General features: G+C 35.0%; 1 protein-coding gene and 1 long non-coding RNA gene across 4 annotated transcripts; one reads left to right on the forward strand and one right to left on the reverse strand.

Moving 5' to 3' along the window:
• The first annotated feature begins 288 nt into the window (after positions 1 to 288).
• Positions 289 to 8,959, forward strand: LOC141687216 (cysteine protease XCP2-like). 3 transcript variants are annotated; one of them, XM_074492417.1, is made up of 5 exons: positions 330 to 7,455; positions 7,578 to 7,875; positions 7,957 to 8,192; positions 8,350 to 8,490; positions 8,696 to 8,959. In XM_074492417.1, exons 2-5 carry the CDS (start codon positions 7,674 to 7,676, stop codon positions 8,906 to 8,908), a joined length of 792 nt encoding a protein of 263 aa, XP_074348518.1. In that variant the 5' UTR covers positions 330 to 7,455; positions 7,578 to 7,673; the 3' UTR covers positions 8,909 to 8,959. The 3 variants fall into 3 exon arrangements, 1 of the variants encoding a protein (XP_074348518.1); XR_012560960.1 differs by lacking the exons at positions 7,957 to 8,192; positions 8,350 to 8,490; positions 8,696 to 8,959 and having other exon boundaries at positions 289 to 5,977; positions 7,139 to 7,455; positions 7,578 to 7,868; XR_012560959.1 differs by lacking the exons at positions 7,957 to 8,192; positions 8,350 to 8,490; positions 8,696 to 8,959 and having other exon boundaries at positions 289 to 7,455; positions 7,578 to 7,868.
• A 110-nt stretch (positions 8,960 to 9,069) lies between these two features.
• On the reverse strand, positions 9,070 to 12,530 carry LOC141687217 (uncharacterized). The gene is made up of 3 exons (XR_012560961.1): positions 12,393 to 12,530; positions 11,292 to 11,481; positions 9,070 to 9,671 (listed from the first exon to the last, which is right to left on the reverse strand). It is a non-coding gene; the product is annotated as an uncharacterized LOC141687217 (long non-coding RNA).
• Between the last annotated feature and the right edge of the window lie 243 nt (positions 12,531 to 12,773).

The following is a 12,773-nucleotide window of genomic DNA, read 5'->3' on the forward strand; positions in this document are numbered from 1 at the left end:
AGGATACAATGCTCAAATTACGTATTTACATTTTTACCCTTTTGAAAATAACGGCCGGTTACACCAGTTGACGGAATGCTATCGGGTGTTAAAAAAATTTTATTCAGCCAATCCTCTAATAGTTTTTATAGTTAATTATAATTAAATTATTTTTCTGTTAAAAAAATAGTTAGAGTCACATTACTCCAATTAAGTAAAAAAATATAATTATTCTATACACATTACATATTTCTTGTAACTTTAGACACATTTTTGGATATTTTAAGATTGTATACAATTTGCACAATTTCTAAAGTTTAGTTATACATCTTTGAGCAGAATACAAATCCAAATCATAAACAACATACATACTTGTTTAAGCAAAGCAAACACAATCCAGAAAAGGGGGAATGGGGTCGTCGCGACAAGCAATGGCGACGGTGGCTGGGTTGTTCAAGGAAGTAATATTACCTTCCTGCATGTTGGCCTCTCTTTTATATTCACCTCCTTACTATTTCCCCAAACAACAACAGCACGCTTCTTCTTCTTCTTCCCCCAATTAGCAATCTCTACTGCGATTCAGTTTCAAGGCTTATGCAAATTTTAATTATTTTCGTTTAACATCTTTTTCTTTCCTCGTATTAATGTTGTTCTTTTTTGTATTGGTCGTGCTACAGTTTGATAATTGTGTCCCCTTTGCTTCCGTTCTATAACAACTGCCTCATCCTTCTTTAATTGACTATTCTTATATTATTTCTCTACATGTTAGGGGAGTTTAGAAAGTGGAAATTAAAAACAATTAAACGAAATAATAACAGAATGCTCAAATTAGGTGGGAAAGTTAGTTAGGATGTGATGTATTGTTTTTCAGTATATAAGCTTGTAAAAACATTGTGTTGATCAGCTTGGTTATAATACAATCTTTTACTCTCATTTATCATCTTCTTCTTCTTCTGTTTTCTCATCTATTTCTTATATCTTGCTTGTACTTCCATTAATGTTCTTAGTTGTTAGTATAGGATTCTACACTTTAGTCGATCCTATATCATTGGTATCAGAGCAGTTGATTCTGCAAATCGTGTTCATCAATCACACATAAAATTCAGGATAGATACAGCCTATAGATACATATAGTTAAGATCAATCACGGAGAAAACAAGAAAAACACGGCGATGGAGAGTCAGTCACGGAATCGTGATGCAATTGAAGAACTAATTCGATCTCTAGAGCAGCAACAAGGGGTACAAACTCAGAAACTGCACCAAATCGATGATGCTTTAGTACAATTGATAAGCGTGGTGGTTAGAATTGAAGGACAGCTTGTTCGAGATCCAGATGCTGGTTCAAGAAATGCAACAGGGCACACTCATGTTGAAATAGGTAATCCTAGTTCTCTTAAATTCGTGCCTAAACTAAAATTTCCGAAGTTTGATGGTACAAACCCTAGGAGTTGGATGAAGAAATGTGCTAGATATTTTGATCTCTGTAAAATTCCTGCGGATCAGAAAGTTGACTTGGCATCTTTGTATATGACTGATAAGGCTAAAATTTGGGTCAGTAGTTACTTGTATGGTAGGAGAAATGTAGATTGGGATGATTTCATTGTGGATTTGGTTGCTAGATTCAGAGATGACACTACTCAAGTTGTAGAAAATTTTAATAAGTTGTGTGAAGATGGTAATCTGGAAGCCTATATTGATGAATTTGAGAATCTGATATCTATCATGAAACCAAGTAATCATGTTTTGCCTGATAAGTATGTTCTTGATAGTTTTATTGGGGGATTGAAAGCATCTGTTAAGCCTTTTGTGAAGGCCTTCAAACCAGGTACTATTGCAGAAGCAATAGATTATGCTAGATTGCAGGAAGAGTCTCTTGTTGTAACTAATGCTAAATTTTCAAGGCCTCCTGTGTTTAATCAGACTGTGACCAAGCAGGCATATTCTCAACCTTTGTTGACTAACAATAAACCTCCACTTTTGCCTACACTTGTGTCAGAAATATAAAACAAGAATAATCAAGTGACTTTTGCTAATAATGCCCAAGGTCCTAGACAGAATAGATATATTCCTGCTGATGTTAGGGCTGAGAAAATAGCAAAGGGGTTATGCTATTTTTGTGATCAAGCTTATGAGAGTGGACATAAGTGTAAGTTTAAATAACCTCAACTTTTTACTGTTGAAGTACCTGGAGAGGAAATGGATGAAAATGTGGTTGAGCATAATGGAAATGATGATGACACACTTACTGGTGATCCTTGCATTTTAGTTAATGCTTTAGTTGGGAATCATACATTCCAAACTATGAGGGTTAAAGGAGTAGCAAAAGGCAAAGTACTGCATATATTGGTGGATTCTGGAAGTACACACAACTTTGTGGATTTGCAGTTTCCTAAGGAGTTAGGGTGTTCTTTGGAAAGGATATCTCATCAAGTTGTTACAGTGGCTGATGGTAATCATATCTCTTGTACTCGTATATGTAAGAACTTTACTTGGGAAATGAATCATAGGGAGTTCAGTACTGAGGTAATGCTGATTTTCTTAGGGAGTTGTGATATGGTTCTAGGGGTACAGTGACTGAGCACTCTAGGATCAATTAACTGGGATTTCAGGCAACTTAAAATGGAGTTTATATTGCATAATATACCATTAACTTTGAAGGGTGTGATTCCAAAGAAATTAAAGGTATCAGATAAGAAACCTTCTGTAAAATTATTGCAAAATGCTTCTCAATTATGTATGCTTCAGCTTATTACAGTAAAGGAACCGGGGGATAAGATACTTGTTGAAGAAAATGAGGTTCAATTGATGACAACAGTGGCTGATAAGAATTCTTATCCAGAAATAGATGTTTTAAAAGACAAATACAAAGCTGTATTTGATGAACCTCAAGAATTACCACCTCAGAGAGGGATACATGATCACAGAATACCATTATTACCAGAATCCATCCCTGTAAACATTAGACCATATAGGTATCCTTTGAAATAGAAAGATATTATTGAACAATTGATTCAAGAAATGTTAAACAGGGGAATAATTCAAGATAGTGCTAGTCCATTCTCTTCTCCAGTTGTTTTGGTGGGAAAGAAAGATGGAACTTGGAGGTTATGTATTGATTATAGGGAATTAAATAAAAGAACAGTCAAGGACAAATTCCCTATACCAGTTGTTGAAGAGCTTATAGATGAGTTGTCTGGTTCTCAGGTCTTCAGTAAACTTGACCTTAGATCAGGTTATCACCAAATGAGACTCGATCCTAAAGATGTTTATAAAACAGCTTTTAAGACTCACAGAGGGCACTATGAATTTTTGGTAATACCTTTTGGATTAACAAATTCCCCTGCTTCTTTTCAAAGGTGAATGAATTCAGTTTTCAAATCACTATTAAGGAAGAGTGTTCTTGTATTTTTTGATGATATTCTTGTTTATAGCAAGAATCTGATTGAGCACTGGAGTCATTTGGAGGAGGTATTACAGCTGATGCAGGAGAATCAAATGTATGCTAAGGAATCCAAGTGCAATTTTGTAATGAAAAAGGGAGAATATCTGGGACATTTCATTTCTGGTCAGGGTGTAGAAACTGATCCCAGAAAAATATCAGCAATAGTACAATGGTCAGTTCCTAAATCAGTAAAAGATTTAAGAAGCTTTTTGGGATTGAGTGGTTACTACAGGAAGTTTATTAGGAATTATGCAATTATTAGTAAACCCTTAACTGACTTTCTTAAGAAAGGTTCTTTTCAATGGGATGAAAAGGCTCAAAATGCTTTTGAAAGACTTAAGGAAGCATTGAGTACTTCACTAGTTCTTGTTGTTCCTGATTTTTCTACTACATTTGTGGTAGAAACAGATGCTTCTCAATATGGGATTGGAGCTGTTTTAATGCAAAATGATCATCCTTTAGCATTCCTTAGTAAAAGCTTGGGATCTAAATGGCAAAGATTATCAGTGTATGAGAAAGAACTGTTAGCAATTGTGACAGCAGTGCAAAAATGGGAACAGTATTTGCTAGGTAATCATTTTGTGATAAGAACATATCAGAAAATTTTGAAGTGGCTTCTGCAGCAGAAAATCTCTACACCTTTCCAACATTTCTAGTTATCTAAACTTTTGGGTTTTGATTATGAAATCCAATATAAATGTGGTAAGGAAAATGTTGATGCAGATTCTTTGTCTAGAATTCAAGGTTCTGAGGTGTTATATTTGGCAATTTCTTTGGTTTCATCTGATTTAGAGGAACTCATTAGAAACAGTTATAAAGGTGATTCTCATATCTTACAAGTTGTGGCTCAATTGCAAAATCAGCAAGTGGTTCAGCATTATAAATTACTGGGAGGATTGTTGTACAAGAAGAATAGAATTTTTGTAGGGCCTGATTCTGATTTGAAGTTGAAAATTCTACAATGGCATCATATTACACCTGAAGGGGGTCACTCTGGTCGAGATTTAACAGTAAAAAGGGTCAAGCAATTGTTTAGCTTGAAGGGTTTGACTAAAGATGTTAGACAATATGTAAGGAATTGCCATATTCGCCAAACTGCAAAATATGATGTTGCAGCATACCCTGGACTTCTGCAACCTTTACTAATTCCTACAGAGGTATGGGTGGATATATCAATGGATTTTATCTCTGGATTACCTAAGTCTCAAGGCAAAGATGTGATTTTTGTAGTGGTGGACAGGTTGAGTAAATATGCACATTATATCAGTTTATCTCATCCCTTTACTGGTGTACAAGTGGCTCAGGTATACTTGGATAATATCTTTAGGTTACATGGATGACCAAGAAGTATAGTGAGTGACAGAGATGCCATCTTTCTCAGTCATTTCTGGCAAGCTTTGTTTTCTATTCTTGGCACTGACTTGAAATTATCTTCAGCCTACCATCCAGCTATTGATGGCCAGACAGAAGTGGTCAATAGATGTGTGGAAACATATCTTAGATGTATGTGTAGTACTAAGGAGAAGGAATGAAGCTCTTGGTTGCCTCTTGCTGAGTGGTGGTACAACACTCACTATCATACTTCTATCCAGAAAACTCCTTATGAGATAGTTTATAATCAGGTTCCTCCACTACACTTGCCTTACTTAGCTGGTGAGTCTTGTAATAGAGAAATTGATAGTAGTTTACAAAGAAGAGAAGCTATGATTTCTGATCTTAAACATCAGCTAATTAGAGCATAGGATAGAATGAAGTTTTACAGTGACAGAAATAGGTCTGAGAGGAATTTTGTTGAAGGACAATGGATATGGTTGAAATTGCAACCATATAAACAGCAATCTGTGCAAATTAGAAGGAATAATAAGCTTTCTTCAAGGTATTTTGGACCTTTTCAGGTTGTTTCTAAGATTGGGAAGGTGGCTTATAAATTGAAGGTACCAGTTGCAGCTCAAATACATGATGTATTTCATGTATCTCAATTGAAAGCCTTTCATAGTCAATTGCCACTGACTTCTAATATCCCTTACTGGATGCAAAATACAACTGGAAAGAAGATTTTGGATAGAAGGGTAGTTAAATTTCAAAACAAGGTTCAGGTGCAGTATCTAGTAAAATGGGAAAGTCTGTCTGATCATGACTCATCTTGGGAGATAGCTGAGACTTTTGAGCAAGAGTATCCTCAATTTGCTAAGGGAGTTTAGAAATTGCCGACAAGCCTTGAGGACAAGACTTTTTTCAATGGGGGAGGAATGTTAGGGGAGTTTAGAAATTGGCAATTATAAACAATTAAATGAAATAATAACAGAATGCTCAAATTAGGCGGGAAAATTAGTTAGGATGTGATGTATTGCATTTCATTATACTCCTATAAGCTTGTAAAAACATTGTGTTGATCAGCTTGGTTATAATACAATCTTTCACTCTCATTTCCCATCTTCTTTTTTCTCGTCTATTTCTTATATCTTGCTTGTACTTCCGTTGATGTTCTTAGTTGTTAGTATAGGATTCTACACTTTAGTCGATCCTATTCACTGCATCACACATGATAACTCAGGTTTGCTACTATACTCTTTATATTATGCTACATAGGGGGTCTTTTATCTATTACTGCTCTTGTTGCTTGATCAGTGCCGTATTGTCTGCTGTTTCCCGAGGTTAGGACACAGTTGGGTCCGTAGGTAGCTACCTTACGATATCTACTGCAAACAAAGTTTTGGCCTGTTTTGTTTGATAACCGGGATCTTATTTGAAATTTTGGATTTGAACAAATTACCTTTTCGGAAATTTGGATTTGGATTTCATTTAAAATTCTGGATTTGATCAAATAACCTGTTTGAAAATTAGGACTTGGATTTCATTAGAAATCCAAGACATTCAAACCAGTATAAACATGAGAATTTGAAATAATAACTCAAATTCTCTCATTTGAAATCCATCATTTGACTTAGCAAAAAAAATAAAAAAAAATAATCCATCATTTGAAATAAAATGTATGTTTTCAAACACCATTTTAGTTCTTAGTAAATTAGGAACGTGGACTTTGTCATGACGAGCATATGCCTTAGAGTTTGATGGAATGAAGATGCACAAAGCTCATGGATTGTACTCTTCTTTTGAAACCTTTTATAAGGTTAAAAATCCAAATTTCAAAACAAGTTAGAATAAATTTATTACGGGCGACAAATATCGATACGATGCAATTGCTTTCTTTATGATCTAACCAGTAATTATGTAATTTGGTCATTTTAGCCTCTGACATAAATAATGCTCCCTCCGTTGGATTAGTTCATTTTTCCTTCCCAAGAGATCAATCGTGTGAGTTTCACTAACACTTCTTGGTGTACGGTATCTCCCTTTGCGCCCTTTATGGGACGTCAATCGTGTGAGTTTCTGTTTTTTCCTCTCTGGAGAAATCATTGCATGAGTTTCTGTTCAAGGGAGAGATGTATAAAAGATGTATTGTACATTTTTACTTCAGGTATCTAGTTGGGAAATAAAATTTGGCCGATAAGAATTCTCTCATTATTCCAGTTGTGCCCTTAGAATGGGTTCACTTTAGTTCACCCATTAGGGTTCCTTATTGTTTCAAGCTTTTTACCTAACTGGCTTACTTCACTTTTCCATTAAAATTCTCACAGTTTGTATTGACCTGTACTTAAAATCTTATGGAGGACTGCTGACTGCTAAGAACCATCATGTATGTGTGTTTCTTTAGATTAATAATAATGGCCAAGCTTGTCCCGTGGTTGCCCTTATGCTAGGATTCACAAGCATCTCTTAAGAGGCGGCCCTGCTAAAAGTTAGTAATAATCATGACACTGAAATTTCATCAACGGAATTGTATATTCATATAGCAGATGACGAGAACCTACAGCCCATGTAATTTACATCACTGTCAGAATAATCATCAGCGACAGGCCAGTTGACGAAATTATTTCTACAAGGGAAGTGATAATTGAAAAGATTGGGCTGTGTTGCACTCTTGTGGAATAGTAAGAGCTTATATGAACAATGAACAAACTACTGCTGCAGGTAATTGTGGAACATAAACATGGTTACTTTGTATTGCGTTAATTGAGCACATCGATATACTAAGCTGCAACAGTGTTTATATCATGGTTACTTGATATTTTCTATGTCATTATTCCGTACAGTTGTCCGTATTTATGCCTGATGGAGAATTGAGAGAGACTGCATATGCCTGACGGAGAAAGCGGAGAGTGAGTGATTAGAGAAGAAGTTAATTATATATGTGGTGCTGCCTGCTGGTGAGATCAAAGAGATTATTGCTACCCTTAGACATGAGATATTGCCTCAATGTCGACTACTTCAAGAGGCAAGACTACTCAAGTCCTGAAGATTTCATTTACAAAGATGTTGTGAATTTTCCCAAGTCTGTGGACTGGAGAAAGAAAGGAGCTGTCACTAATGTCAAGAACCAAGGTTCATGTGGTAAGTATACAGATATAGTCATAGAAAATTGGATAATATGGAAAAATGCAGTTGCATTTGATCAACACTGAACATGTGCAGGAAGTTGTTGGGCATTCTCAACAGTGGCTGCTGTCGAGGGAATAAACCAAATTGTGACTGGAAATTTAACATCATTATCTGAGCAACAACTAGTTGATTGTGACACCTCTTCCGATAATGGTTGCCATGGAGGTCTCATGGAACATGCATTCACCTACATCATGACTCATGGTGGGCTTCATAAAGAGGAAGACTACCCTTATATCATGAAAGAAGGCACTTGTGATGAGAACAAGGTAAATGGCTTATACCAGTAATGAGTCAACCGCCTCCTAAAATTATTCTACCTAAGTAGGCTGATCCTTAATTATCCTTTATTTCTGAGATAATATCTACTTATGATGGTAATTATACTTGTTCATCCATTTCACTCTTTCATATGCCATGTTTCAGGATGAAACTGAGGTCGTGACTATTAACGGGTACCATAACGTACCAAAGAATAATGAGGAGAGCATGTTGAAGGCACTTGCACACCAGCCCATAAGTGTGGCTATCTCGGCTTCTGGACGTGATTTCCAATTTTATAGTGGTGTAAGCCTTCTGAGATCTGATACACAAGGAAGCATTTTTGCATATACATATAATCTATCTCGATTGGAAGCATATATATGTACATAGACTATATATCTGTAGATCTTCTAAATTATCTCCACAACACGTACATACCGAAGTTGTCAGTTCTTAACTAATTATCTTGGAATCCGAGGATCAACTAATGATTATTTGTTTCTTGTAGGGTGTATTTGATGGGTTTTGTGGATTCCGGCTTGACCATGGAGTGACTGCAGTTGGATATGGAACAGCAAAGGATATGGACTACATCATTGTTAAGAACTCATGGGGATCAAAGTGGGGAGAAAAAGGCTACATTCGATTTAGGAGAAATATCGGCAAGCCTCAAGGCATTTGTGGAATATACACATTGGGATCTTTTCCTACCAAATATTAAGTGACCTTGTCTACACTACACTGTTGTTAAGTATTGATACTGTTTTATTTCTGCTGCTGCTTATTTTTTTCTGCCTCTATTCTACTTTTGCTTTCACTTTGTACCATCAAATGTGTATTCAGAATTGAAATTTTATACTATTTTAAACCCAAAAGTAATGATCATCATCTAATAGACATTGTATAATCTCCAACACAAATTATGGTCTCAAAGAGCATCTGATTGCGTACATATATGTAAATATGACAAGTTGAAACCATGATAATATTCTCATGACATACAGAATTATTAAAAATATATCTGAAAATTACTCATTGACACAATTCAATGGGAGTCAAAGTTAATCAAAGAACACAACATTCGCATCTTTATCAGAAACCCTACAGCAATGTGAATCAGCATCGCAATTCTTGAATTTAGTAAGACAAAAAATGAAGGAAGAAAATATCCAAAATGAGATTCTCAATCTATTTGAAAGATGCCGAGATGCTACACTGTGATGGAAATCAGTGGTGGTTGTTTGCAAAATATGGTATTCTGAATTTCATCACGGTAACGTCCAGGATACCCTGTTTATAACTCAATTGAACCAGCCTGGGATCAACAGGTCCAGGCAAATTGAAGGAAATGGAGAAATGTCCAGGTGGGGAACATTCCTGCATTTTTGCCTCATACAGGACATTGGCATCTTGAAGACTGGTATCTTTGACCATGCCTTCTACTTTCACCCTTCCGTCATCACGGACACTGCACTTTAAATCACCTAATACATTGAAGTGGAAAAAGTCACTACACAATAATCAATATTTGTAATTTGTACCAAAAGTATACAATCTGTTGGACAAGTCAGATAATGAAGCATACATGTATCACTGCAGAAAATTATTACTGAATTTTGACAATTGCAGTATCATGGTGCATAGGATTAAAACGCCGTGTAAGTTGGGAATGATGGGGAGCACATATGATTAATGCATATATACAAATATACAATATCTTATAGATGGTAAGTAATGCTTTGCACACCTCTAGGGCCTAGGGTTGCCAGAAACCTATCTTTTGCTGCTGCCCATTATTCTCGCCCTCTTGTCGATGACAACGGAAGGCTTGGAAAATGAGTGGTGACAACAAAATCCCCTAATTAAATTCCTATTCCAGTTTAGGAGATACTCTTTTCTGATTAGCGGGAAATCAATTTCTTTAAACCAGTGAAGCAAGACTTTCAGCGACCTAGTCCCTGTAATTCTGGCAATTGATTATAATTTTGTTGCGAATACCGCTAACACGGATGTATTTATAGTTCTTGGATTGGAAGTTTCTGAAAATAGATTATGGTTTCAAGAATTAAAAGTATAAAATTCCCTTTTTTGAAACCATTTCATATTCAATAGGGGAATATGATTGAGCTACCTTTCACATTAAGTATTAGATAAATGAAATGAGGATCCATCTGAGTGACTGAGGCTTAGGCTTATACAATATTTATGGGAACTTTTGGATTATTGATGTGACCGGGGAATGAAGAGATTGGAAATGGGAATGCTTTGGAATCCCAAGGGGTAAATATTAAATAAGTTACCCATGGGAATGAAATTGCCACTCCAACACATTAATTCCCACACTAAAAGCTAACACGTCGGAGTAACATTCCAATTCCCATCAACCCGGTTGACATCCCGTTAACAAATATCCTCAATAAGTTATGCACTTTAAACTAAGTAGCATTAAAGCTGTTCAATTGAAAGAAACACAAGAATGTGCTCAGTCATAGCTGCGGAATTTTAGAAATTAAGTGATAACACATCTTTTAAGAGGTGTACTGATGTATAGTGGAAAATTTGCAGAAATTATGCTATTTGGCAAAATGCTCTTAATAACTGATACTATGCTAAATAGGGGAAAAGCCCCAAACCGTTTCATAAGCTGTAAGATAATTAGCATGTAACAGTCAGTAGAAAAAACTATAGTTGTTTCTCTTTCATACTCAATAATAAAGTAACGGGCACACACACAAAAAGTGGTTTCTCTTTCAACCTTATGGTAATTAAAATCTGATAAACTCACTAAACCATTCAACGGGAACTAGAACAATATTTCATGAAATTTAACTTTGTGCGCATACGCTGGACACATGATCATACCACACTTTAAAAGCGATATTAAGTGCAGTCTCAACTTTATGTGGTAATCTATTAAAAGATGTCTCTTTTTCAACCAACTTGAAGAAAAATATATTTTACTTTATAATAAATTTTTATTCTACAACATAAATAAGATTGTCTTTTAAATAAAAGATACAAGAGCTTATAGTGTGCGTACTCTGTACGCATGGATGTATAGGAGAAAAGAGGCAAGGAATAATAAGATAAAATTGAGTACTTACTTGTTTTGCCAGACACACCAGCCAAAGCAACTTGGAAACTATAGGCTTTTTCACTTGCACTGATATCAACCTTACCAAGTGAAGGTGAAACGGTTCCTTTATTGGCCATTCCTGTTTTAGTTACAAATGGCTTCGATAACGGAATTTTTCTGCCCTGATCCGTAGTCATACTTGAAATTGACTTCAGCACCTGTTTACAAGTCATATTAACCTCTATGTTACAGAAATATATTTGAGGTTAGTATATAAGGTTTTAGGAGTTTAATACAGATTCATCTTGCTCGTATAGTGCATGAAGTCTTGTTTATCTGATAAGGTAAAAAGAAAATATGTGCAAATTTTACAAGTGCGTAATTAGACCTAGTGACAGAACCACAATCTTAATTGGGTAAACCATGATTATGATCCATCATTCATCACAGAAGAGGAACCAAAGATCAGTACATAGATAGAAAGAAAGTAAAGAAAATTAGTTGTCCGTGCTAAAACATAAAAAACACCCTAATTAACATGGGAAATAAAACCAAAAATCCTCACAAGATAGGTTTTTACCGTTCTTTACAAAAGAAAGCCAACGCTATTAAACATTCACTAAAAGTCCGGTCAGTAAGATCTAAATGACCGATAAGAGACCATTTCTCAATTTTGGTTAGGGGAAAAAAATACCACAGAAGTGTCTTCAATCAGCAAATAACGAAAAAGATTTCAATGAAGCAACCATCTATCAAATTAAAAAGCATAAATATAAAGTGCCTGACTTAGTAAACAATAAAAAGAAAATGCAGTGTTTGATATTTATTCAATCCTAAACAATCAACTGCCTTAAAAACACAGGGCATATATACAATTCTCTACTGAATATGTACGCCTGGGCTTAAAATATAATCTACAAAAATTAACAAAAGGAAATGATAAAACAAGGGGCAATAGAAGTTAATAAAGATCAACGCATCTATGCACACAAACATATAAGGAATCGTAATCTAAGTGAATTAAAGCGAAGACCTTAATAATAATAAATTATATAAAAAAAATTGAATTAAAAGCAGAGTGATATACGGAGAGAATATAGGAGAAGAGGCATAAGGAGCAGAATTTGACCTAAAAGTAACTGACACGCCGCCGGCCGCCGGAGATTTTTCAGGTTGGAAAAAGACGAGCCTTTTTTACCATATATATATATATATGCACACGACGGGGAATGAATACATACACAGGGTAGAGCCCTACCTCACCTCATTCATTGTATAATGAAATAAATTATTTTTTTTAATTCTTAACTATAACTTGATTAAGTTGGTTCCAGAGTTTATTCTTACACGGGTTTCCATTAATATTTTACATTTTTATTTATCAAGTTATATTATATTTTTAAAATATTTATATAAATATATAATGATTATAAATTTATAATAAAAATAATAGAATAACATGTAGTCGTAATTTAGTAGAATAAATAGACTATTTCTAGTAGTTTAGCAA

This window comes from Apium graveolens, chromosome 9 (genome assembly GCF_009905375.1).
Source record: "Apium graveolens cultivar Ventura chromosome 9, ASM990537v1, whole genome shotgun sequence".
NCBI classification, from domain to species: Eukaryota; Viridiplantae; Streptophyta; class Magnoliopsida; order Apiales; family Apiaceae; genus Apium; species Apium graveolens.